A 22,226-nucleotide genomic window follows, 5' to 3' on the forward strand; every position below is an offset into this window, starting at 1 on the left:
GCCTGCCCCGGGGTACACACACTGTCCTCCCCGGGTACACACACTGTCCTCCCCGGGTACACACTGCCCGCCCCGGGTACACACTGTCCTCCCCGGGTACACACACTGCCCGCCCCGGGTACACACACTGTCCTCCCCGGGTGCACACACTGTCCTCCCCGGGTACACACACTGCCCGCCCCGGGTACACACACTGTCCTCCCCGGGTACACACTGCCCGCCCCGGGTGTACACACTGTCCTCCCCGGGTACACACACTGTCCTCCCCGGGTACACACACTGCCCGCCCCGGGTACACACACTGTCCTCCCCGGGTACACACACTGCCCGCCCCGGGTACACACACTGTCCTCCCCGGGTGTACACACTGTCCTCCCCGGGTGCACACACTGCCCGCCCCGGGTACACACACTGCCCGCCCTGGGGTGTACACACTGTCCTCCCCGGGTACACACTGCCCACCCCGGGTACACACGCTGTCCTCCCCGGGTGCACACACTGTCCTCCCCGGGTGCACACGCTGTCCTCCCCGGGTGCACGCACTGTCCTCCCCGGGTGCACACGCTGTCCTCCCCGGGTGCACACACTGTCCTCTCCGGGTGCACACGCTGTCCTCCCCGGGTGCACACGCTGTCCTCCCCGGGTACACACACTGTCCTCCCCGGGTGCACACACTGTCCTCCCCGGGTGCACGCACTGTCCTCCCCGGGTGCACACGCTGTCCTCCCCGGGTGCACACACTGTCCTCTCCGGGTGCACACGCTGTCCTCCCCGGGTACACACGCTGCCCGCCCCGGGGTGCACACGCTGTCCTCCCCGGGGTACACACACTGTCCTCCCCGGGTGTACACGCTGTCCTCCCCGGGTGCACACACTGTCCTCTCCGGGTGCACACACTGTCCTCCCCGGGTGTACACACTGTCCTCCCCGGGGTACACACACTGTCCTCCCCGGGTGTACACGCTGTCCTCCCCGGGGTACACACACTGTCCTCCCCGGGTGTACACACTGTCCTCCCCGGGTGCACACGCTGTCCTCTCCGGGTGCACACACTGTCCTCCCCGGGTGCACACGCTGTCCTCCCCGGGTGCACACACTGTCCTCTCCGGGTGCACACGCTGTCCTCCCCGGGTACACACGCTGCCCGCCCCGGGGTGCACACGCTGTCCTCCCCGGGGTACACACACTGTCCTCCCCGGGTGTACACGCTGTCCTCCCCGGGTGCACACACTGTCCTCTCCGGGTGCACACACTGTCCTCCCCGGGTGTACACACTGTCCTCCCCGGGGTACACACACTGTCCTCCCCGGGTGTACACGCTGTCCTCCCCGGGGTACACACACTGTCCTCCCCGGGTGTACACACTGTCCTCCCCGGGTGCACACGCTGTCCTCTCCGGGTGCACACACTGTCCTCCCCGGGTGCACACGCTGTCCTCCCCGGGTGCACACACTGTCCTCCCCGGGTGCACACGCTGTCCTCTCCGGGTGCACACGCTGTCCTCCCCGGGTGCACACGCTGTCCTCCCCGGGTGCACACGCTGTCCTCTCCGGGTACACACACTGTCCTCTCTGGGTGCACACGCTGTCCTCCCCGGGTACACACACTGTCCTCCCCGGGTACACACACTGTCCTCCCCGGGTGTACACGCTGTCCTCTCCGGGTGCACACACTGCCCGACCTCAGATGCTCTCGGCCGCCACCCTGGCTCCACCCTGGCTCCCGGGGCAAAACCGGCAGAAAGCGCTAGGTCATTCTTCACGGGAAAGGCCTGTGAACCCTGCTACGGATGCAGCTCAGCTGGGCAGGGAGGCAGGGGCCCTCAGACCGAAGTCGGGATGGGGGACAAGATGTGGGGGCCACATCCTCCGTGTCCCTCACAGAGCACCCAGCCTTTGAGAGTCCCAGAGCTTGCCCACCAACCCCTCAAAGGCAACTGAGGCCCAGGGCGGGCTAACAGTCGGGATGCACTCCTAAGCACGCTGTGGAATGTTCCGGAAGTGAGAGGCAAGCCGGCGGCCGCCTCGGCCTGTGCCCACGCAGGGCAGCACGTGCTTCCGGCGTCAGCGTTCGTGAGAGGCAGCACTGAGCAGGATTTTCTCTCCATCAGTGAAGAATCTTCATCACTCAGCTTCGCTAAGTTGCTCACACCCTTGAGACAGACGGCACCTTCCCTGTGAGGGCCCCGGAATCTGGGTACCACAAAGTCTGCCTACCGCTGGCCCGAGACAGAACTGGAACGAAACCAAGGACACAGCAGAGACGCCGGCCTTCACGCGGCTGCCGCACAGACCCGCTGCAAACGAGAAGGCAAACAGAGCCCCCGCAGAAAAGCGAAAGCGACTGCAGCACACCCATCGCCGTGGTTCCAACGCCGCTGCCACGCGGCTCTTCAGACACCTGACGGGGCGACTGCCTCACGGAACCACTCGGCGGCGGCCCAGGCTGTCTCGGCACGTACACACCTCGGCGCCCTGCCAGCCTGGTTCTCGGAGAGGCCCGGGACCACAGAGCCTAGGTGCCCTGGTCGTGGTGACGACTCCCGGTACAGAGTGGCACGTGAGCTGGCTTTTCCAGCGTCCGTGTCTTGCTTTGTGTTCTGCACCTGTGTTTCGCCAGGATGGGAGACCTGGTACCCAAAGCAGTGGCGATCCACGGGAAACGTGTCGAGGGCTCCTTCCTGACACACAAGGCCGCAGGATGACTGAGCAGCCGTAGCTGGTGGGGCACGTGCACTGCCTGGCAGCGTCTGGACCCGTCCGATGTGGCTCAGTCCCTGAGGTCGGAGATGCAGATTCCAGCGCCCGGGAGCCCTGCCTGGCGGGGCCTCCTCACACGGTCCCATGCTTCCCTGTCACCACCACACGGGGCCCGGAGCTGCTGCTGAACGTGGCTGGTGCCAGCAGGGTGTGCTGGGGTCTCCTCTGTGAACACCAGACCAGCAGTGGCACGGACGCAGTCCTGGGCAGCTCGGGACGACGTTCCTGAAGTGTGAGGCGACGCAGGGACCCCGCCTGCCCCCATGACCCTGGCGCGGACGCCCGAGGGCCCTGAAGGCCACCTTCCCCCAGGCCCGCCCAAACATCCCTCTCCTCTCAGCGCAGACTGTAAAACCTAAAGGCAGGCGTGAAGACGGGGCCATCGGGGCCACCTTGGGTAGGGGTGTGGGCAACGTACCCAGGACTGAGGCCACAGGCCCGGGGGGTGCGTGAGGGCCGCCCCAGCGCCACCCTGATGCTCTGTCAACCCTTGAGCCAGGGAGGAGGGAGGGGCGTGGCCTCCCACAGCACAAGCTCTGCCCAGCATTAGGGACAAGGGGTGGACTCCTGGAAGCAGACACAACGCCTGACCACTTAGAAGCCGACATGGTGAAAATCCTAACCACTGAATATTGCAAAGAACTTTATCTTTTCACAAAAATAAGCTTTTGGGTTGTGAAACTTTTTGATGCAGGTTTTATTGGGACCTGCAATTTAAGACAATATATCAAGAAGTAACAATAAAAAACATAAGATGCCACATCGCTAGCAATGATTCAGGAAGGGACTTACCGAAGTACTCGTTGAGAAAGGCCAGGGAGGCCACGTAGCAGCCCAGGCTGAGGAGCTCGGCCACGACCATGAGCCAGTGCCACGTCCTGACGGTCAGCGCCACCATCAGCAGCTCGGTCAGGATCAGCGCCGTGAAGGAGATGGCCACCACGTGGACGAACTCGGACTCGAAGAGGACCAGCGCCCCGTACATGAGGATGGCACCTGGGACACGGCAAGGCAGGGCACGAGGCCGCATCAGGACAACCCACACGTGCCCCAGAGCGGCCACCCACTGACGGCCACAGGGTCAAATGTCTGTGCTGCCCACGCCCCGTGTCAGAGTGGAGTGAGTCCCAGCTCTGCTCCTGACCCAGCCTCCCGCCAATGCACACCCTGGGAGGCAGCACTGGCGGCCAAGTCCTTGGGTCCCGGCCACCCGCGTGGGAGACCTGGGCGGAGGTCCTGGCTCCCAGCGCTCTCGGGTTCAGTCCCGGATGCCGCGGGAGGAACGCCCTTCCTGTCTCCGCCTCCCACACACCAAGGCCGAGGACGGGGTCGGGCACACCTCGTCCTCACGCTGAGGAGCGACTTCTTTAAACTCTGGGTTGCGGACAGAGTAAGACGTGGCTCTGGTCAGACCACTCAGGGCACAGAGAGGCCTCTGCAGCCTAGCACCACACGGCGCGGCCACCGGCCAGCGGGACCCTCAGCCTCTCTCCCTGCTCCGGGGCGCTGGGCACCCACAGGCTGCTGACTTCTCAGGACAGAATTCCGACTTCAAATCTTGGAAGAAAACCATCGTGCAGGGAGTTCCACTGGGATAAATGCTCATTAAAGCTATTCTGAATTAACTCTTAACTAGTTTTTAAGTGACACACAGCATGGTTTCCTGTGCAATGACAATCCTGTTTCTGAGGGTGATGTGGGAGGGGCAGACTGAGGGACCTGGGTCCTTGGTCTCACGTCTGACCACACTCCCAGGCACTGGGGTCAGCCACGTTGCTGGAACGTTGATTGCAGACAAACAGGAAGCAATGTTTGCCCCAGGAAGCAGTCTGCAGCTGCTGACGCTGCCCTGGGCGTGGAGCACCCGGCTCCCGGGCCGGCTCACCTTGGTAGATGCTGATGAGAACCCAGATGAGGAAGGTCTTGAAAGACAGGGCTCTTCCCTAGGACACACAGAGGAGTTGGGTCAGCGCAGAGAGCAACAGGCCCGGCACGCGTGCGCTCGAACTGTTGCAGGCCCCAGGCGCCCAGGCCCCGCCCCTCCGAGCTGCTGCCTGCCTGGCCGGTGGGAGCAAGCGAGGGGCGTGGCGGGCTCTCCCTCTGGTCCCTGGTTTCTTAGTGACTGAGAGCTGACGTCAGGCACCTATAGGAACCAGGGGACAGACGACTTTCCCTAACTCGTTTATCTCGTGGGAACAAATACTCCTATATGTATTTTAGTTTCTTTAGTTGAAAAAAACAGAAAAGGAAAAAGCTCTTCCGTAAGAAAAAGTCCCAAAGTACAAATTTACATCCTTTAAATCCCTGCCGGGAACGACGCTCGGTTAGTACCCCCTCCCCCAGCCCCCGCACGGTTTCCTGTGCGATGACATCCCTGTTTCTGAGGGTGATATGGGAGGGGCAGAGACGGGGTCATGGGCTCTTGGTCTCTCGTCTGACCACACTCCCAGGCACTGGGGTCAGCCACGGGCTCCCTGAGGGCGATGCGTGTGGGAAGTCGCGCTCGTGGGGGCGTGGGACACGCTCAGGTTTCTTGGCACCCGCCCATCTGTTCTCTCAGCCGCGCAGCCCCGTGTAGGCCTGGCGATGCCGCAGGCTCCTGCCGCAGGACAGGCGTCCAGAGCTCCTGTAGGGACCGTGGGCTCGCACTCGGCCTCAGGACAGGGGCACGGCGCCCAGCAGTCTGGATGGGCCCTGGCTGTCTGAGGAGGACCTGCCAAGACAGACCGCGCCATCCTAACAGCAGACGCCAGTGCGACGGGAGCCGTGCCGGAGCCCTGGCAGAGACGGCGCCACGGGAGCCGCCTGGTGCTCTCCTCGCTGTCGGCACCGCCTGCGCCCACTGCACGAGCGTGGGCAGGAAGCTCAGCACCCCAAGGCTTATGGAGACGCAGGTTCTAAGTTTTTGGTACCTATCTCCCGAGTCCGTTTCTCTGGCCTCCCCGTAGGTGAGTTCGTGCCTTTTTTATCGAAGGACTGGAAACACAGGACATGCTTTGAGTTTTGGGAGGACGAGGCTCCCTCTGGCGGGGTGCGCGGATCACCAGCCCGCAGGAGGAGCGTGGGGCGCTGGCGCCCCTCCCTCACCTGGTCACGTGAGCAAGCCCCTGCTCCTCAACCTGGACTCTCACAGGCACCGCATTCCCGGAAGCAGCCGACGTCCCACGCCTTGTGTGTGCTAACTCGCTCTGCCAGGGCCCACGCACCTTTCCCTTGGTTTTCCGTGGAGGCAGGTGTCACTGATTGACAGACCTGATCACTCACTCTTTGATGCAGTAAACACTGATTCAACAGGGACCTCTGCCCAGGCGTGGCGTGTGCACAGCAGGGCTGCCTGGGGTCACGCCAGCCGCCACACCCCTCCTCCGCGTCTCCACGCTCCTAATGAACCCGGCTGACTCAGGTCCCACTTCTGGGAACCAGAAAGGAGAACGGTGCGCACTTCGCAGATTTCAGTACTTGGAAACGTGTACTTGGTACACGTCTGAACAGGATCCAGTCGGGACTGCGGGCGGTGAGCAATGTGAGTCCTGCTGAAGTGGACGTGACAGGTGGGTCCCGGGGAGACCGCTGATGCTGTCCAAGGCCCAGGGGGACGGGGACCCAAGGACACCAGCACTCCCCAAGTGCACACTTGTGTGGAGGAGGGGTGGGTTGTGGTGGAATGAGAAGGCCATGCCAAGACGGCTGGAGTGGTGGGGCAGCGCGTTAAGCCGCTGTTTGTGATGCCGGCATCCCGAGGGTGCTGGTTCTAGTCATGGCCGCTCCCTTCCAATCCAGCTCCCTGCTAACGTGCCTGGGGAGGCAGCAGTTGGACCAAATACTTGGGCCACTGCCACTCATGTGGGAGATCTGGAAGGAGCTCCTGGCTCTGGCTTGGGCCTGGCCGGCGCTGGCTGTCGTGACCATCTGAGGAGTGAGTCTGGGAGAGCTCTCCTCCTTTCAGACAGTAAACCTTTAGAAGTAAGAATCGTGAGAGGATGTGGAAGATCAAACCCCATCAGTTCTGAGGGACAAATCAAGCTTGTGTGTGCTGACCAGGGGGACGGATGCCAGCGGCAGACGACAGCCGACCCCACGGGCAGCTCAGCCGGCTCAGCACACACAGTTCTGAGGGCACGGAAATCAAAGCGGAGCACACTCTGCTCTGTGGGTGCGTTCACACTGTCACAGCTTCAGGGAGGGCGCAGTCATCCGCGGGGACGCAGGGAAGTGTCTTGGGAGAACAGGAACAAAAGATGGAGCAGGGTTTCCCCAGTACCACCCCAAAGACCAGGCACCATCCACGCAAAGGGGGTGTGGTCCAGGCACAGCTGGGACGCTGGCGGGCTGTGGGAGCCAAAGACCACAACATGCGCCTATCAGAACGTTTCCAGAAAGTCAGCCGAAGTTGCACCGGACGCACACCCCGGGAAGCGCCCACAGAGCCCCATCCCCCCAGCAACGCTGTCCCTCTTGTCAGCTGGCCGATGGGGGCAGTGTGGCTGGGGAACACTAGGCACCCACCCTACAGTGCTGAATGTCTCTTCCTTTTTGTCTCCTAATCTTGGGGAATCTTTAAAGGGCACCCATTTGTCTTTAACAGAACACAGACGTCATGGACAAGGCTACATTGCAGGACCCCCAGGGCCATAGAGAAGGGCCACATGGTGGTGTCATGACTTCTAAAAGGGTCTTAACTTGATGGAGCTCCTGATGACAAAATGTTAATACTTTTATGTTTTAACTTCATTTTCCATAAAATTATTTGAAAGGCAGATGACAGAGGGAGGGAGAGACAGAGATGTCATGCGTCTGCTGGATCATTCCCCAAATGCCCGCCACAGCCAGGGCTGGCCTGGGCTGGAGCCAGGAAGCCCACCCAGGTCCACCCTAGGGGTGCAGGGGCCCGAGCCCTTGGGCTGTCCTCTGCTGCCTCCCCAGGTGCATGAGCAGGGAGCTGAGCCTCGAGCTCCTACTCCCATACGGCATGTGGGCGTCCTGTGTGGCAGCTCAACCTGCTGTCCCTCTGTGCTTTCCCAGGTCTCCCCTGGGCCACACGAGCTGTGCGGGCAAGGCTGTGAGGCCCCCGTCCACGCCTCGCCCCCTTAGCAGAGAGCACGGAGGGATGAGCAGAGGGCTCCGGGCGTCCGCTCCCTGCGGCCCACTCCACTGGCACTTACATCTCTCCACTAATGGTGACTTCCTAAAGGTCTCATTGCTCGTTCTTCAGCAATGGGTTCAATTTCACAATGTCACACAGTTAAATGCAGCTCAGAGCACACAGGGCCTGGGAATGTTCAGCACAAACTGGAGGAGAGCTGGGGCCCGGACAAACTGAGGTCTGCCACAGGAGCTTCCTGCCCCGAGTGGATCTGCACCCAGGTCGGCCAGGGGAGACACCTGCTGCGTATGAAGGACACAACAGCAGTTCTGCAAGTGGGTTCTAGTCATCTCTCCAGGGAGACTGCAACGGCCTCCTTGCCTCTGACTACTCGTGGAATCCTACTGTTCGGGGCCACTGCAGATCCGCGGGATCGGGAGCAGAGCAGGCTGTCCACACAGACCCAGCACCGGCCTTGCCTCAGCTGAGCAGTCAACATGGCCACAATGCGACTCAGCTACCTGGATGTGACCACTTCCCACAATGCCCTTTTCTGTCCTGGGACCCCACCAGGCCCATCTGGTCAGTTCCTGGCTCTTGCCTGCTCTTTTATGATCAGTGGCTTCATACAAAGACCCTCAGTTGAGGTCTGATGTCTCCTGATGCCTAGACAGCCAGGAAGGCCACTGCTGAGGGCATGCCTGCCCACAAAGGGTTCCACACCAACAGGCCACGTGTTCACTTTTCACAACCGTGAGGTCAAGGTGGCACCTGATGGGTGTGTGAGGGTACACTCGGTCCAGCCACCACTTGGGACGCCTGCATTGCCTATCGGAGCGCCTGGTTCTAGTCTCGGCTACTCCACCTCTGATCTAGCTTCTTGCTGATGCACATCTCGGGAGGCACAGATGATGGCCCTAGTATGTGCAGGGGCCCTACCACCCATGTGGGAGCCCCAGATGGAGCTCCAGGCTCCTGGCTTCCGCCTGGTCCAGCCCCAGCTGTGGGGGGCATTTGCGGAGTGAACCAGTGGACGGAAGACCTCCCTCCGTTTCTCTTAAAAAAAAAAAAAAAAAAAAGATGGTACCTACTGGGTGTCTGCACTTTCACTTGTTTGTCCCTCTGTAATTAACCGATTTCTTGAAGAAGATACTGTTGTTGTTTTTTTTAATATTTATTTATTTATATGAAAGTCTGAGTTACAGAGAGGAGAGGCAGAGAGAGAGAAAAACAGAGGTCTTCCATTCACTGGTTCACTCCCCAATTGGCCACAATGGCCAGAGCTGCGCCATCTGAAGCCAGGAGCCAAGAGCTTCTTCCAGGTCTCCCATGTGGTTGCAGGAGCCCAAGCACTTGGGCTATCTTCTACTGCTCTCCCAGGCCATAGCAGAGAGCTGGATTGGAAGTGGGGCAGCCAGGACTTGAACTGGCGCCCACACGGGATGCCGGCGCTGCAGGTGACAGCTTTACCCACTACACCACAGCGCCGGCCCCCAGAAGACACTTTCAGACAGCACGAACGTCCTGCTTCTTCAACACTCTGCCCACCAAGTGCAGACTCTCGCCAACAGCACTGCAGGGGCGGAGCTGGGCTGGCACCTTCCTGCCCCCTGGGTCCTTCACGTCCATCGCTGGGATTCTCCCCAAAGGGGCTTTCCCTCTGTGTGTCAGTACAGACTGGGTGGACAGTTCCTTTATTCTTTAGTTATAACATGATTGTTAGGTGTTTTGCTCAATTTCTGTCAATTCTGGCCACTGGGAGCTCGCTCAGGATGATTCCCGGTTCATCTTATGTAGGAGCCCCTGATTTCCTCGCCTCGCCAGGGCTCCAGACACATCCGGGGAGGGAGGAGATGGCCACCCTCTCCATCCCCAGCCTTTCACAGCAGCTGACCTGTTCCCCGCCCTGTGGGTTCATGGCTCCCAGCTCTCAGGTAAGCAGAATCAGGGAGCCCCTGAGCTGGCCTCTGCACAGCCAGGTGCACTTCTACCTCCCCCAGCTCCCTGGGGTACGTGTGCTGGAAGCCAACCCAATTCCCGCAGAAGGACACTGGCTGTTTCTGGTTTGCGGCAGTACGACAGGGATGCCATAAACATCTGTGGGCAGGCATCTGGTTAGCTTTGTGAGAAACGGCCATGCTGCGCTCTGTGTGACGTCTGCACCGGGTTTCTGCATGGCCGTGTTCTGGACGTGGGCCACTGAACAGGCATGTCGGGAGTGTCACCGTGGCTGCCGCTGCAGTCCCCTAAGGAAGAGGGTGTCTTCATACGCTTCCGTGACAGCTGCACGTCTCTGGTGCTGTCAGTTCAGAAGCTGGGTTGTTTTCCTGCTGGATTTGAGGGGTGCTCAGGCATCACGGAAACCAGTCCTACAGCTGCGGTGTGACCTGCAAATTTCTTCTCCCAGTGGCTGGCCTTCCAATGTCTTTGCAGCATTTTTCACAGAGCAAACCTTCAGAGACTGTTAACTCCCAATGGCCGCTTCCTGTCCTCACGGATCATGCCTTTGACCCCTGGTCCACCCAACCCAAGGCCACGCATGCTCCCTCCCGCGCCCTGCTCTACGAGGCCACGCGTGCTCCCTCCCGCGCCCTGCTCTACGAGGCCACATGTGCTCCCTCCCGCGCCCTGCTCTACGAGGCCACGCGTGCTCCCTCCCGCGCCCTGCTCTACGAGGCCACGCGTGCTCCCTCCCGCGTCCTGCTCTACGAGGCCACGCGTGCTCCCTCCCGCGCCCTGCTCTACGAGGCCACGCGTGCTCCCTCCCGCGCCCTGCTCTACAAGGCCACGCGTGCTCCCTCCCGCGTCCTGCTCTACAAGGCCACACGTGCTCCCTCCCGCGCCCTGCTCTACGAGGCCACGCGTGCTCCCTCCCGCGCCCTGCTCTACGAGGCCACGCGTGCTCCCTCCCGCGCCCTGCTCTACGAGGCCACGCGTGCTCCCTCCCGCGCCCTGCTCTACGAGGCCACGCGTGCTCCCTCCCGCGCCCTGCTCTACGAGGCCACGCGTGCTCCCTCCCGCGTCCTGCTCTACGAGGCCACGCGTGCTCCCTCCCGCGTCCTGCTCTACGAGGCCACGCGTGCTCCCTCCCGCGCCCTGCTCTACGAGGCCACGCGTGCTCCCTCCCGCGTCCTGCTCTACGAGGCCACACGTGCTCCCTCCTGCGCCCTGCTCTACGAGGCCACGTGTGCTCCTTCCCATGTTTGACTTGCTTTACAAGCTGACAGTTCTCCATGCAGGTTGATGACTGGTCTTTACAAGCGGTGAGGGCTGAGCTGCTGCTGCTGCTGCTGGGTGCCCCGTTGTAGGACCTCCCTGGAAAAGGCGGGGGCCCTGTGGCTCCTGTTCTGGGCTCCGTGTCCGCCTTTGACAACGACACACGTCACAGTTATTGTTTTACTCTAAGAAGTCTTGAAATTGGCAATGTGCTTTTCAACTTTGTTTTTTTCGAAACTGCTGTCAGTTCTAGTTCCCTTGCCTCCTTACGTAAGCTTTAGGATCAGCTTCTCACTGTTCAGCACCACCACGTCTCTCCGTCTGTTACCCGTTTGTGTCTTCAAGTTTCTCCATGAGCGCCCCCCACTTCCCAGCACACAGACTCTGCGTCTATCTTTCCTCAGAGGCATACTCAAGTATTTCACTCTTCCTGGTTATTGTGAGTGGTGTTTCACATCTTTTCGTATCCAATTATTCAGTGCTAGTGTATTGGATTAGAAGTGACTTGGACCTTTTTCCCCTTTTAATAAGGTTTTATTAAACCTTCTTGAACTTACCAGAGGAGGGTTTTGTTTTGTTTTGGTGGACTCCTTGTGGATTTTCTGTATGCACAATTATGTCACCTGCCGAGATATTTCTATCTCCTCCTAATTTCCAAGGCTTTAATTTCCATTTCTTGCCTTAATAACTGTTGTTTTTAAAGTTATACAGACACACATTTCAAAAGATAACATAATTTTGAGAACATTCTAGAGAAAACAGAAGATGCTACAGTAGTCCTGGAAGTCCGTGCCCACCAGTCCCAAGGCTGCGTGAATGATCTGACATCCCAGAGACGTGCTCTCTTCAAGCAGCAGAGCCACAGCCACTGCCTCTGTAACCACAGCACAGTCAAGCCTATGGACCGGAAACCAATTCCTGCCACGGTCTACGACACGCCAGGACCATGTGTGCTGCTGGCCAGGCCAGCCCGGAGCGCAGACACACAGTGCTGTAAGGCCAGGGAGACACCTGCAGCCAGGAGAGGTGAGTGTGTTGGCTCCGCCCCACGTGACTGAGCTCATCGTGGGCCGGGGACAGTGACTCAGAGCAGAAGCTGAGCTCCCGACGAGGAACGTCAACACAGCTGCCGACGCACAGCTTTCCGTGAGAAGAAGGAAATGCCGCTTCGGAAATGGATCACTCCCTCCTCGTCCTTCTGTCCAACACTGACCCGACACAGGCTGTGTGCAGGCGCGGTGTGTTAGAGTACTGAACAGTGGTGTGAGCTCAGGATGGCTGACCCCAGGCATGACGTCCACAAGGACTCGCGGACCACACAGACGCATGGCAAGACGCACACTGAAGACGGGACACTACATGCCACGTGCTCCCTGCCATTCAGAGCCTCCGGCACACAGCAGCAGTGCAGTTCTGACCACGTCCGTGCCGTGTGCTCTACCACGGCCAGTCACCACGAAGGCCATGGTTTCTTCTCCTGCCCAGAAGGCAGACTTGCTGAGAGCAGCTAAACTTCTGCCTTTACTCGCCTGGACAGAACCTTCCAGAGACAGATGAGGGTCTCGGCACCCGAGCCTGGGCTGAGCCTAGGCAGGACGCACAGGGCTGGGTCCCCAGGGCCTTGGCCCAGTGCTCAGCGGGACGGCAGAGCTTCACTCAGTGAAGACAACTCCACTCTATCAGCTTTAGAGTCTGAGTACGTCACAGCTCCTTTGTTTTCAAAGGGCCTGAAGCATGCTGGACTTTTTATAAAAGAGATACTAAAAAGGTACAAGGCATAGGGTTTGGGGTATTGAAGAGGAACTTAGAGAAAATGAGCTACTGAGTTCTTGTCAAAAAATTGAGAAACAGTGTCCCGCCCTCAGGCGGCTGAGTCTCCACCGTCACCCCTTCAACGGAGACAGCAACTCGGTGGCTCTGACGAGGGGCCGGGCCCGCCTGCCTTGCTGCCTCTGTGGCCACAAACACCTGCTCATTGCTACAGTAACTCAGACAGGCGGGAAGATGAGTACAACCTAAACCCTTAACCCCCACACCCACCGTCTGTGTCTGCCGTGTGGCTGCTGCTGCGCCAGCCCTAACACCTGCGTCCGTCCCCTGGGCCAGGACAGCTCGTCTGGTCTCACGTTCCTATAGGAGAACGGATCCCCCGCAGTGGCGATGCGGCCTTCGAGAGCGCTTGTCTCTGGATGTGAGGTGTGTGCGAGCTGTCACGACGGTGCCTCGCTTTGGGTGTCTGGTGCACTCTGCTTCACGCTATCACAATGGTTTAGCACCGAAGGCTATTAAACGGAAAAGCCTGTTTTCCTCTTGTAATACATGTAATGTATGGTGACTTCTCCTGGTAGTCATAGGATATTATCACCATGACAACAATGTTTATGTCTTATTTTATACTACAAGGTAAAACAGATTAAAAGGCAGTATGGCTTTCTGCATTTTCTCCAGGAACTTTGACATCTGTATTCCACCAGGCCCCGAAGTCATCGAGTGGTGACTGTCAGGGGACTTCAACGCCTGAGCCCTCTCTTCCCGGTGCCACACTGGGCGGCTCTGGGCATGGAGCCGACACCCTCCGAGCAGCAGGCGTGACCCTAACTGCAGCGGAGGTGGTGGGGTTTGTGCTCCGAGTGGGCTCGGGAACGCTGGCCTGTGCGAAGTCCCACAGTCTGCCTCTGGACACATGACCTCTCGTCCGCTTGTGGTCTTGTACTTCCTGTCCCAAAATAGGCTTCCATAGAGACGGTGATAAACCAAGGCCTCCTTCAGGAACACTTCAGTCTTCAGAGTTTCATGCTGACCGACTGAATCTTCTGCAGGTCTGGGTTCATGGGACTCCCTGGGGCAGGTGTTCTCAGGGCTCTCAGGAACAGAAATGCACTGTCCACTGAGCGAAGACCCCGGCAGTGGGTCCTCAGGTCCTGCTGCGGGGCGTGCTGGGCATGCAGCCCAGGCACCAGGGGTCCCTCTACGTAGTTCACTGAAGCCCACCGACGCCTGCAGCCCACTTTATTCTGATCTGAGCACAGCACCAGGGCGTCACTGCTGGCGCTAGAGAGCCGTTTTTCTCCCGGGGGGAAGGCCCTTTAGAAATTTAACGCGAAAGGAAATCGCCAAAAGTAATGAGGATAAACAGAAAGCATCTGGATGCAGACAATAATTGTCCAAAAACCCACCAAAGCCCAGCACGCGCAGGGTGCTCCCCGCCGGCGGCTGTGGCAGAACACGGCGCCTGCTGGGTGCCTACCTTGGTGAGGTCCTTGTACAGCTCCGGGTACAGCATGGCCATTTCCGGCTTCACGTCCTGGTCCAGCACCAAGGAGAACACGGGGAACATGGTGTACACAGTGGCGTACCTTACAGACCAGGCAGAAAGTACGTGAGTCAGCAGCGCACAGCGAGGGTGACGCCCCTCCAGAAGTGCAGGTCAGAGCGTCAGAACCAGAGCAGAACGGAACCGCTGTCAATCGAGCACGGCCTCCCTCGAAGCCAGCACGCCGGGGCCTCCACAGGACAGACCCTGCACCGCACCCACGAGCCCCTCTACAGCCTGCTCCATGGATGTGTCCCACGGCCCAGCAACAGAGAAGCACAAACACTCCCAGGTGAAAACGTTTTTGAAGACTCACACAGAACGAGGCCCTGGCCCCTGCCCCAGTCCTGAGGGACGCACCCTGCAGCCTCTCAGGGCACCCGAGCCCCTGTCCCTTTGCTCCCTCCCACCTGCACTCTTTCTCTGCCATCTTGAGTCAGCCACCTGTACCTTTCGGGGCAGGCTGCTTCCACCCTGTTCTGCTGTCCTCCCGCAGGGGCCGCTCTGTGGGGCTGGGAAACTGCGGCCTGCTGGGCCATGTGTTCACCCTGACGGACATCTGGGCTGCCCGCGGGTTTTAGTTATTTCAAATAAAACTGCTGCGGAGCATGCACTGCCCATATTTTTGGGTGAACACAAGTATTCATTTCCTTTGCATAGTAGTGCCAACCGGGACGACACCCGGGTTATGACTGCCGGCTGACACGGGAGAGACGCGTCAGCACCGGTGACGGTGGAGCCCCTGCTCGGCACCTGGCAGACTGCTCCCGTGCCACACCTCAGCTCTGTCCTCGGGTCCCACCGCCTGCCACCCCAGCACCAGGGGACAGTGAAGGCAGGACATGGGCGGATGTGCACGGGTCTCAGGGGAGTCCTCCCTAGGCGGTGGAGATGGCTGTGGAGGAGTGGCCACGGAGACACCGGCTGTCTTGTCCTCTGCTTCGCTGAGTCCCTCCAGGGTCGCCTCCCGTCCACTGCACTCTGTTTCCTCCACTCCTGCCGGCTCTGCTCCAGTCCGAGTGCGCCCCACCCGTGTCCTGTGCATCCCACGTGGCTGCCTGAGGACTTCCATCAGAGGACGCCACCCCTGCCCTAGGGCGGCCTCGGAGGCCTGTCCTTTGCTTCCACGTGTAGAGCTCCCTGGCTCTTGGCTCGCTGGGATTTCTGGGTTGAACCTGGCGCATTCTGAGCACTGCGTCCACACCTCTCGCTCCACTGCTGCTGCAGCGGGAAGGTGGGCTCATGCTGCCGGGCGCTCCTTGTTGGTGCTGCCTACTCGCCATCGACCACCCCAGGGTGCCAGGGCTTCTCCTGTCTCATCAGGTGGGAGTCTGGGCTCCTGAGGAGGTGAGGAGGTTGGCTGTAGCAGAGCACTCGCTGCTCAAACGCTGTTGGCTGAGGCCTGGGATTGTGCTGGGATCACGCCTGCCGGTGTTCCCAGGTCGCTGGCTCCAGGAGCTGAGTGTGCCAGAGCCCAGCAGGCTCCTGGTGGCCCTGGCGATGCTGCTTCCCCCTGCCCTCTGCAGCTCACTCTGTGTGCAGTGTGCCCCCTAGAGGACCAGGGAGAAGCACATCCATGCCTTCTTCCTAGAAGTGCAACTGGGCTTTAAAAATCTCATTTTCACGCACCCAGTGCAGAGAACCAGGACAGATCAACCGTGACGTCGGGTTGTCCTCCAGCCCTGGGACACCTGGAAACCAAAGGCCACACTGCAGTGGAGAAGTCCACGGTCACAATGTAGACACTCTCTACTTCGTGTCAGTGTAACTCCTGCAGGGTTATTACTGGCCAGAAATCTTAAACGAAACATGTTTGCTTCTGAGTGCTTTATAAATTCAGCCTTTATCTTCTTCATTAGGTTAAACTTATATAAAACTTTCAAAGTTTCCTCCAAATCTTTAGTTGCTTTTTTTCTCCCTGAGAATTTAGGAACTTAACAAGGCCAAGCAATTCAAGAAGTACCCAGCTACTGGGAAGTCAGCAAGGCCATCCCTCGTGACGCTGCTGGAGCCTTGCGCCCCACGGGAGGGCACCCACTCACCCGGCTGGTCACTCGAGGTCACCAGGAGGGATCACGTGGCACCACTGTTCTGCAGAATGCAGAACTCTCTTTATCTGTGCAAGAAATCCCTCCAGGTTTTCGGGCTCCGAGAAACACGGCTGCACGAAGACAGCCTCCAGGGTGCAGCCTGCTGAGCTCTGCCAAATGCTCTGTGGCCTCCTGCAGCACCAGGACACAGAGTGCCGCCGTCGCCCAGAAGGCCCCGTGGGGCTCCGCGGTCTCTCCTACTGCTACTGGGACCATATAAATGGGGTCCCATAGCACGAACTCCAGACGCCCGGCTCTCGGGGCGTGGGGTTTCCAAGTGGCATTTTGCAGTAGATGTAAGCAGCTTGCTCTTTGTCCACTCACTGGTGGTCATTTGGGTTTTCCTAGTTTTTGGTTATCAGAAACACAGCTACGACACTGATGTACGGCTCTGTACAGATGTCAGTGTCTTCACATCCGGGTAAACACTGGATCCAGGCTGGTTTCTGAAGAATTCCAGCACTCGGCACTCCTGCAGCAGCACAGAGCCAGGCTCCACACTGTTGCTGTGGATTCGTTCTGAGAGAAGGAGCGTAGTGGGGGTAAGAAGCACAGAGTGACCACATAGACCCTGGAGTTGGGGGAAAGTGGGCCTGAGGTGAGCAGCCTGCAGACTCTTTTATTTCAGTTGGTACAGCAGCTTATATAGCCAAGGCAGCCAATCCGGTCAAGGGGCGGTTTATGCCGTAACCCATCACTGCTTGTTGCCAGGCAGGCTCCGTTGCCAGGTGGGTTCCGAAGCCATTCCTGAGTAACTGACGCTTGCCAGCGGCCATCTTGGTATGGCCTTCTCATTCCACCACATTTCCCCCTTTTTGTTTGTTTTTGAGCAAAGGGAGGCAGGATCCTTGGCCACACCTGCCTGGCAACACACACCCCACCAACACCTGCACACTGGCAGTGTGGCTTCTGCAGTGGCCTGCAGCTGCGTCACGCTGACATCTCCTGATGACTGATGACATCGTACTCTCTAGCCATCCGCTTATCTTCTGCGTGATGTGTTCAGACTTTTAACCTTTTAAAAAAAATTGAGCTGTCTTATCACTGACTTGAAGGTCATTAAAATTTCCAGATAGAAGCGAAGCCTTTTGTCAGATATTTGCACTTTGAATATTACCTATCTGTATGCTTTTAAAATCATATACTGGGGCTGGTGCTGTGATGTAGCAGATAAAGCTTCTGCCTGCAGTACCAGTATCCCATGTGGACGCCGGTTCAAGACCTGGCTGCTCCACTTCTAATCCATCTCTCTTTATGGCCTGGGAAAGCAGTGGAGGATGGCCCAAGTCCTTGGGTTCCTGCACTCATGTGGGAGACCTGGAAGAAGCTCCTGGCTCCTGGTTTTGGATGGGCACAGCTTTGGCAATTGCAGCCAATTGGGGAGTGAACCAGTGGATGCAGGACCTCTCTCTCTCTCTCTCTCTCTCTCTGCCTCTGCCTCTGCCTCTCTGTAACTCTGCCTTTCAAATCAATCAATCTTTAAAAAATCGTATTTGTTTATTTGGGAGGCAGAGAGACAGACAGGAAGAGAGAACTTCCAACCACTGGTTCACTTGTAGGGCTTGGCCAGGGTGGATGCCAGGAGTCAGGAGCTCAATCCAGGTCTCCCACATGGTTGGCAGGGAGCTGCTACCAGAGCCATCACCGGTTGCCTGGGACTTGAACCCAGGCACCCTGAACGTGGGCATCCTACGTGGCAGCCTGGCCACTGTGCCAATTGCCGGTCGCTGGTCTTTAGGACAAAATCTTTAATTCTGATGAAGTTCACGTTGCCAATTTTTCTTTCATCTTTCATGCTTTCGGTGCCTAAGAAACCTTGTCTTCCCAGGGCTCCCGGATCTCTGCTGTTTCTGCCAGCAGTTCTAGAATCACTTCTCTTCTCTGAGGCATCGCATCCTTGCAGCCGCGGCCACTCATTCCCACACTGGATCACATTCTCCAGCTGAGTGGGCTGGAAGTCTACAGCCGTCCCCTCTGCTCCACGCACACTGGAAGCAGGAGCCCCCACAGCTCTGTTCAGCTGTGGAGCTCAGGCCTCCCGTAGGCCACAAGGGGGCTGGCATTCTGAAGCCACCCATCTCCATGGGCTCCAGGAAGAAACCATCTAGCAATGCTAACTCACAGTCACGGGCTCCTTGTGTCACTAGCAAGGATATACGGCCTGCACACACCAGGGCAGCTGTTGCCGTGGCCATGATTCGTGTCTCCCAGCGACATCACCTGCACAGCCTCCAACTGCCTGAGATGGGTGATTCCCAAGCACACTGGACAGGGTGTGAGCTACGGCAGGTGGAGCCCTAGTGTGTTATGTAGTGTGGCCATGGCATGTGGCCCCTGACTGAGGCATGAGCCAGAGAGTGTGGCCCCTGACTGAGGTGTGACCACGGCGTGTGGCCCGACTGAGGTGTGAGCCAGGGAGTGTGGCCCCTGACTGAGGTGTGAGCCACAGTGTGTGGTCCCTGACTGAGGTGTGACCATGGCATGTGGCCCCTGACTGAGGTGTGACCACGGTGTGTGGTCCCTGACTGAGGTGTGACTATGGCGTGTGGTCCCTGACTGAGGTGTGACCACAGCGTGTGGTCCCTGACTGAGGTGTGACAATAGCGTGTGGCCCCTGACTGAGGCATGACCATGGTGTGTGGCCCCTGACTGAGGCGTGACCACGGTGTGTGGTCCCTGACTGATGTGTGAGTCATGGCGTGTGGTCCCTGACTGAGGTGTAACCACGGCAGGCAGTCCTTGAACATGTCACATGGGACATGAGCAGTGGCAGGAAGTCCCTGAGCTTTCATGAACTGCAGCTCTGACACAGTTCCTGAAAACAAAACCTTGTGAGAAACCTAACGGCACGGTCACCAAGGGGAGCAAGTGTCCGGAGTTGTCCTGAAAGCCCAAGCGGAACAGCAGTTCTCCTATCTGTGCCACCCACTCCCAACATGGACCGCGGGAGGACTGCCCAGAAAACTCGGTACCGTACACACAACTTTCAGTATAAAAGCTGCTTCATGAATGATTTCACGGGTACAGTAAATACTGAACGTAACTCACCCGACCATGAGGAACCCCTGGTACAACGGCACCGACGCGAAGTAGAAGACGGAAGAAAACACAGCCTTAAAGAGAGAACACCGGGAATTAGGACGGCAGCCGTCAGGGCCACGGGTCCCCATCAGCCTCGCTAACACCGGGAATCAGGACAGCAGTTGTCAGGGCCACGGGTCCCCGTCAGCCTTGCTAACACCGGGAACCAGGGTGGTCCCCGGTCAGCCTCGCTAACACCGGGAATCAGGATGGCAGTCGTCAGGGCCATGGGTCCCAGTCAGTCTCGCTAACACCGGGAACCAGGGTGGTCCCTGGTCACCCCTGCTAACACTGGGAACCAGGACAACAGTCGTCAGGCCCACGGGTCCCAGTCAGCCTCGCTAACACCGGGAACCAGGGTGGTCCCTGGTCAGCCTCGGTAAGACCAGGAACCAGGGTGGTCCCCGGTCAGCCTCGGTAACACCGGGAACCAGGACGGCAGCCGTCAGGGCCACAGGTCCCAGTCAGCCTCGCTAACACCGGGAACCAGGGTGGTCCCTGGTCAGCCTCGGTAAGACCAGGAACCAGGGTGGTCCCCAGTCAGCCTCGGTAACACCAGGAATCAGGACAGCAGCCGTCAGAGTCACGGGTCCCCGTTCAGCCTCGCTATGCGCATCCCCCCAAGCATAAGCCCCGCAGCCCCACGGAACCCAGGAGCGGACGCACCTGCATGGTGGAGATAATGAGGCCCCGGTGCATGACGAACTGGCCGAGTGCGGCGGACCTCTTGTAGCTGTTCCTCCCGTGCACCACGAGCAGCCTGCCGATGTGCCTGAACTGAGTGATGGAGAAGTCTGCCGCCAGCGAGGCCTGCCTGCCTTCCTGCAGAGAGAGTGGAGAGCATGCGGGCATCAGGGCGCACGCCCCATCCACTGCAGGCCACGTGAGCTCTCTGCACAGCTGTGACAGCACAGGGCCCACGGCCCTAGGGTGGATGCACTGAAGAGGTGCTTCACACGAATTTGGTGTAAGGAATCTCTTGGTAGCACAGAAATCAGGCAGAGGCAGGCATGGCACCAGGGACAGGCACAGCACCCCCGTCCTGGGCCTCCTCAGCCAGCTGCCCAAACCTCAGTTATCTCAAATTTTAAAAAACGATCTCGCCCACTGCAGCCTCCTCCCTGCCGATCGGGACACGCCCACTGCACGCCTCCTCCCTGCCGACCGGGACACGCCCACTGCATGCCTCCTCCCTGCTGACCGGGACGCGCTGACCACGTGCTGACCACGTGCTGCGTCCTGACCGTGAGCTGTGAGTCCGTGCCGGGAAAGAGCAGACCCACCTTTCCTTCTATTCCAATCCCGCAGTCCGCCGCCTGGATCATGCTCACGTCGTTCCCGCCATCACCTGAGGAGCACAGAAGCGCCTGTCCATCATCACATCTTCCTTGTAGGACTTATTGTTTGAAAGACAGAATGCCAGACAGATAGACAGAGATCTTCCACCTGCTGATTCACTTCCCAAATGCTTCAGTAGCTGGGGCTGGGCCAGGCTGAAGCCAGGAGCCATGAACTCCATCCGGGTCTCCCACAGGGCTGGCAGGGGCCCAAGCACTGGGCCCTCTGCTGCTACCTTCCCAGCTGCACTAGCAGGAAGCTGGATCACCAGGACTTGCCCCGGCCTCCAGTACCGAGTGTGGGCATCCCACCTGCGGCTTAACCTCTTAGCCTGCTACACAGCACTGGACCCCATGTCTTCCGCTGTAGCACCAGAAGCCGTTTTAAACGTTGCCAGGAACGCAGATGACATCAATCTAGTTTCAGAGCTGGCACACAATTTTGCCCGTCAACGCTAGAGCATCAGCCTTTGCGTGTCACTCACGCAGGCTCTCCTGTTGCGTGCGCCGACCCCCGGGGCTGAGCCTGCTCACCGACCGCGCACGTGCGCCTCCCGGTGTGCTGCTGCAGCAGCTTCACGACGTGGGCCTTCTGGGTGGGCGAGCAGCGGCAGCAGACCACGGCGGGGCACTGGCAGGCCAGCTCCACGAGCTCGTGCTGGTAGTACTTCAGGCACACCTGCAACACCGACCGCGTCAGCTCTGCCCGCATGTGGCTGCTGACCACCCCACTGCTGGGCATGGCCTGGCCCAGCAGTTCAAACCGCGTGCCGGTGACTGACACGCACGCACACACGCACAGGAGCACACTGACCACAGCTGCACACGCACACGCATGTGCACACACACACTGACCACGGCTGCACATGCACACGCATGTGCACATGCACACACTGACCATGGCTGCGCATGCACATCATGGCACATGCACACACACAGGAGCACACTAACCACGGCTGCAAGTGCATGTGGCACATGCACACGCACCTGTACACGCTCACATTAACCACGGCTGCACATGCACACACACACGCACAGGAGCACACTAACCACGGCTGCACATGCACATGCACACGCACACGCTGACCACGGCTGCACACGGCACACGCACATGCACACGCACACACTGACCACAGCGGTACATGCACACGGCACAGTGCCCTTCACCCAGGGAAGACCCCACGGCTGACGGGGAGTTGGCAGGGCCACGCGACCTGGCTCCACGCAGAGACTGGGGAGACGGCAGGGCCACGCGACCTGGCTCCACGCAGAGACCAGGACTGCTGCAAAGGGAGCAGGCGTCCCCACTGCCCTCCGTGGAAGGTGAGGATGGTGAGCACCTCTCCA

At 59.2% G+C, this 22,226-nt stretch overlaps 1 protein-coding gene across 12 annotated transcripts in view; it reads right to left on the reverse strand.

Annotated features, from left to right (window-relative positions):
* The window catches only part of ATP9B (ATPase phospholipid transporting 9B), a 245,959-nt gene that overhangs the window by 964 nt on the left and 222,769 nt on the right, over positions 1-22,226 (reverse strand). For 11 of the 12 annotated variants that reach the window (XM_051840449.3, XM_070049842.2, XM_070049843.2 and 8 more), the window contains 7 exons: positions 21,414-21,558; positions 20,826-20,890; positions 20,209-20,364; positions 19,510-19,574; positions 14,306-14,414; positions 4,645-4,702; positions 3,552-3,755 (listed from right to left, as the gene is read on the reverse strand). In XM_051840449.3, the coding sequence (XP_051696409.3) occupies positions 3,552-3,755; positions 4,645-4,702; positions 14,306-14,414; positions 19,510-19,574; positions 20,209-20,364; positions 20,826-20,890; positions 21,414-21,558 (802 nt within the window). The remainder of the gene's footprint in view (positions 1-3,551; positions 3,756-4,644; positions 4,703-14,305; positions 14,415-19,509; positions 19,575-20,208; positions 20,365-20,825; positions 20,891-21,413; positions 21,559-22,226) is intronic. The other variant, XR_016213832.1, reaches the window with a different exon arrangement.

The sequence above is a fragment of the Oryctolagus cuniculus genome, chromosome 10 (genome assembly GCF_051225735.1).
Source record: "Oryctolagus cuniculus isolate XC-2025 breed Fujian yellow rabbit chromosome 10, ASM5122573v1, whole genome shotgun sequence".
Classification (NCBI taxonomy): Eukaryota; Metazoa; Chordata; class Mammalia; order Lagomorpha; family Leporidae; genus Oryctolagus; species Oryctolagus cuniculus.